The 3,312-nt window shown below is 33.9% G+C and overlaps 1 protein-coding gene across 3 annotated transcripts; it reads right to left on the bottom strand.

Annotated features, from left to right (window-relative positions):
- Positions 1-285: 285 nt before the first annotated feature.
- Positions 286-2,899, bottom strand: LOC149408087 (vesicle-associated protein 4-1-like). 3 transcript variants are annotated; one of them, XM_089616216.1, is made up of 7 exons: positions 2,367-2,899; positions 2,132-2,202; positions 1,624-1,684; positions 1,403-1,536; positions 870-947; positions 648-767; positions 286-543 (listed from the first exon to the last, which is right to left on the bottom strand). In XM_089616216.1, the coding sequence occupies exons 1-7, from the start codon at positions 2,611-2,613 to the stop codon at positions 487-489; spliced, it is 768 nt and encodes a 255-aa protein (XP_089472342.1). In that variant the 5' UTR covers positions 2,614-2,899; the 3' UTR covers positions 286-486. The 3 variants fall into 3 exon arrangements, with proteins under 3 accessions (XP_089472342.1, XP_089472343.1, XP_089472341.1); XM_089616217.1 differs by having other exon boundaries at positions 1,403-1,521; positions 2,367-2,898; XM_089616215.1 differs by having other exon boundaries at positions 1,403-1,521; positions 1,603-1,684; positions 2,367-2,893.
- Positions 2,900-3,312: the final 413 nt, after the last annotated feature.

The following is a 3,312-nucleotide window of genomic DNA, read 5'->3' as shown; positions in this document are numbered from 1 at the left end:
TATTATTATTATCGCATATACTTTCTCTCTCTGAATTGTATCATTGAGCTCGTTGATTGTGTTCATAACTAATCGAGCTCGACCAGTGTATTCGAAATCGGATTTTCAATACAGCTAATCGCATTTTTACTTCATTTTCATATCAAATATCACGTATTTAATATTCACTTCTGATACGAAATCTTTATGAAATCCACGTATAAATGAAATCGAATCAAACACTAGATTTTCCTCTTTGTTTTCTTCGTGATTAGTCTCGACATCAACACTATCTACGAGTAACAATTTTTGAAGCCCTGAATAAATAAATCTCCCCAAACATTTCCTCAGCATTATATATATTCTCATCATAATTTTGTCACATATAATTCAATTTCAACTTTCAACTTTGACTGCCCATTTTAGTAACATAAAATCTCAAAGAACAGGAAAAAAAAATATCTGAATTTAATCCGAGCAAAAAGAAAAAAAAAAGAGAGAGAATCATTACACTGATTCCATTCCTTCAACTTGTCGTGCCAAATATCTTTCCCGTCGCTCTTTCTACACAAAAAAGAAATAAGAAAGCGTATTGAGGTATTTTTTTTTTCATTATTTATTTACAAAAAAAATCAACATTATATCATTTGGACATTTATAATTAATACCCATTCATCGATGACTAGTCCTTCTCCAACGATTCTGGGGCCTGTTTCTTCTGGAGGTTTTTTACGTGCCTCAAGAGCAGCCTCGGCCTCAGCAAGTTGTCGCTTCAGCTTTTCCATTGCCTTATAAATATGAACATAAACGAAAGAAAGAATATATATATTAAATTGAAAAGAAGCAAGAGAAAAAATAAAAACACATAAAGGTTGATCGATTAGTCTTACAGGGTTTGGGCGTTCGGGGTCAACGAAAATGACCCTCAGAATTTGCTCAACAGCCACTTGATCCTTCTGCTCATCAAACTGCATAGCATCATAATTTATCAACGCCTCACATAAATAATGCATACAAGTGGTATTAGGATCTAAGGGAAGGGCTAATTGGGTGAGTTTATGATTATTAGAGTATGTGAGGCTTAATGTGGATGAAGGAACACGGAAAATAGTGATTTTCTGTCTTGCAAATTCAACCACATAAGGAATCCAGATCGGCTGTCTGTTTTTTGAGTCTCCTTAACCCCAATACTTTGTAAGCATGTTACTATGTTTTCCATTATTATTATTATTATTATTAATTTCCATTAATATCTATTATGAGGCTCTGGGCTCATCGAACGAGAGACTACGCCACTGATCCCAATTGTTGCATCCAGCCGAAATCGAACCGGGCACTTAACACGATGTTTTTCATTATTACTAGCAAGGTAATATTTTATTAAAAAAAGGTCATAATTAACAAAAAGAGAACAGGGTTTTACCAATTCGGGAACATATTCCATTTGGCATTTAACTTTTAAGCTCATGATCTTAAACTTGACTCTGCTCTTCTGATCCAACGGCCTCTCGTTGCTCTCCGGAGGCTCAACAAACTTGAATACTACCATTTCATTCACTACAAGTTAGAAAAATGAGACCCAAAAGACTAAAAGCTCTTAATTCATGAGAAAGAATCGATTACCAGTTGCGATCAAGCTCTCACCGGGACCAAGAATTCCCCCGGGAGGTCGCATGTAGCAGCTCTTCGGCGCAGTTGTTTGGAACTATCAATCAAACAATATGATTAAATACCATCCCTTTATAAAAAAACATGGAACGTCATCGAGTGTTCTTGTTAAGTATTAATGTACATGTTTCACTCTCATTATGCTATTCTTTGGTGAGCTACAGCAATATCTCATGGGCATATATATATATATATATATGTACACAAAATAATAATTAACAAAAAATTTGAAAAATAGCCAACTTAAACGTTTGATATTGCTAAATAGCCAAGGTTTGGTAAATATTAAGTAAATAGCCATAAATGATGACGTGGCTTAATATGGCAGTGACTATTTACTTGATATTTACGTTTGTAAATATATAAAAATGGCTATTTACCTACTATTTACAAAACATTGGCTATTTAGCAATTCTCAACGTTTAAGTAGGCTATTTTGCTAAATTAAAATAACATTAACAATAATAGAAGAAAAGGTTCGTACCTTGAAAGCCAAGTGAGACTTACAAATGTTTTTGATCCCGATAGCGCTTCTTACTTGCTTCCCCGGCTCATCTTCAAATAAGTAAATGAAAATGAATAATTTTTCTTGTTCAAATTATCATGAGTCAAGACATTAGCGACAATTAAACATGAAAACCCACAATTGTTGGATGAACGAAACTAGACCCAGATCACAAAAATCGAAAAAAGAAAAGAAAAGAGAAAGGTTTGATTACATGGGAAGAAGAGCTTGTTGGGCGGGTCAAGTCGGAGGCGGCGGCGAGTGGGAAGAAGCGACTTGGCGACCGAGGAGACCGTGGTGGTGTCTTGGTCAACGGATTGGAGGCTCTGACTTTGACTCAGCTGACGATTGAAGCTCTGCATTGAAGATGAACCGCTTTTGCCTTGCCAAAACGCCATTCTACACAGACTCCAAGCTTTCCCGTCCGACCCGTACTTTTCCACTTCTTCCACCAAAGCCATTTTCTGCTCTCTCTCTTTCTCTCACTATTTTTCTGTGAGTGGGTTTAGTTGGTTTTCTTGTTTCTCAGATCTCAAAGATATGGAATATTTTTGGTACAGTACTTTCTTTTGTCTCTCCTTCCTATGTCATACAGTTCGGTTTCTGTTTTTTTGTTTCCCGGGCTATTTAATTTGATTTTATTTCTTAGGGTGTTTTTTTTTGTTTGTTTTGGGTTTGCCTTGCTTCAGTAATAATAATAATAATTAAAAGAACACATTATATTCTGATATCTCTGATATATTGTCCTATTTATTTAATAGTTCATGCATAATTCTCATGATCTGTATCTTTTACATGTAGGAAATTTTGTATAACTAGTTAATTAATAAGAAATTTTACAGGCAGAGACCATATTACAGCATCTATAATTACACTATTTACTTATTTACGCTGATTATAACTTGTGAAGTATGACAAACCGACTCACAAGCATATATAATATCCAGTACATTAATTTTATTTTATATTTTGTCTAGGAAAGGAATATGAGTTTTTATTTTTATTTTATTTTTAAGGAAGCAATATCACTCGCCTATTTTTAAAGAATTGTTATTTTTTGTTTGCCATACTTTTTTTTTCGTTCAGTTTCTATTTTTCATCAATTTTTTCATTTTTGTACATTTAAATCATCGCCGATTAGCAAGCATTTCTCAAATTAT

Source organism: Urtica dioica, chromosome 1, assembly GCF_054948205.1.
Source record: "Urtica dioica subsp. dioica isolate 48M chromosome 1, U.dioica_male_clone48M_v1_H2, whole genome shotgun sequence".
NCBI lineage: Eukaryota > Viridiplantae > Streptophyta > Magnoliopsida > Rosales > Urticaceae > Urtica > Urtica dioica.
This window is presented reverse-complemented; position numbering and strand designations above follow the sequence as displayed.

Coding starts and splice junctions, on each gene's coding strand:
- LOC149408087 (XM_089616215.1), bottom strand. CDS start 2,613: ATGGCTTTGGTGGAAGAAGTGGAAAAGTACGGGTCGGACGGGAAAGCT. Junction 948..1,402: donor TGGAATATGTTCCCGAATTG/GTAAAACCCTGT, acceptor GATGCTATGCAG/TTTGATGAGCAGAAGGATCA. Junction 544..647: donor GACTAGTCATCGATGAATGG/GTATTAATTATA, acceptor TTTTTTGTGTAG/AAAGAGCGACGGGAAAGATA.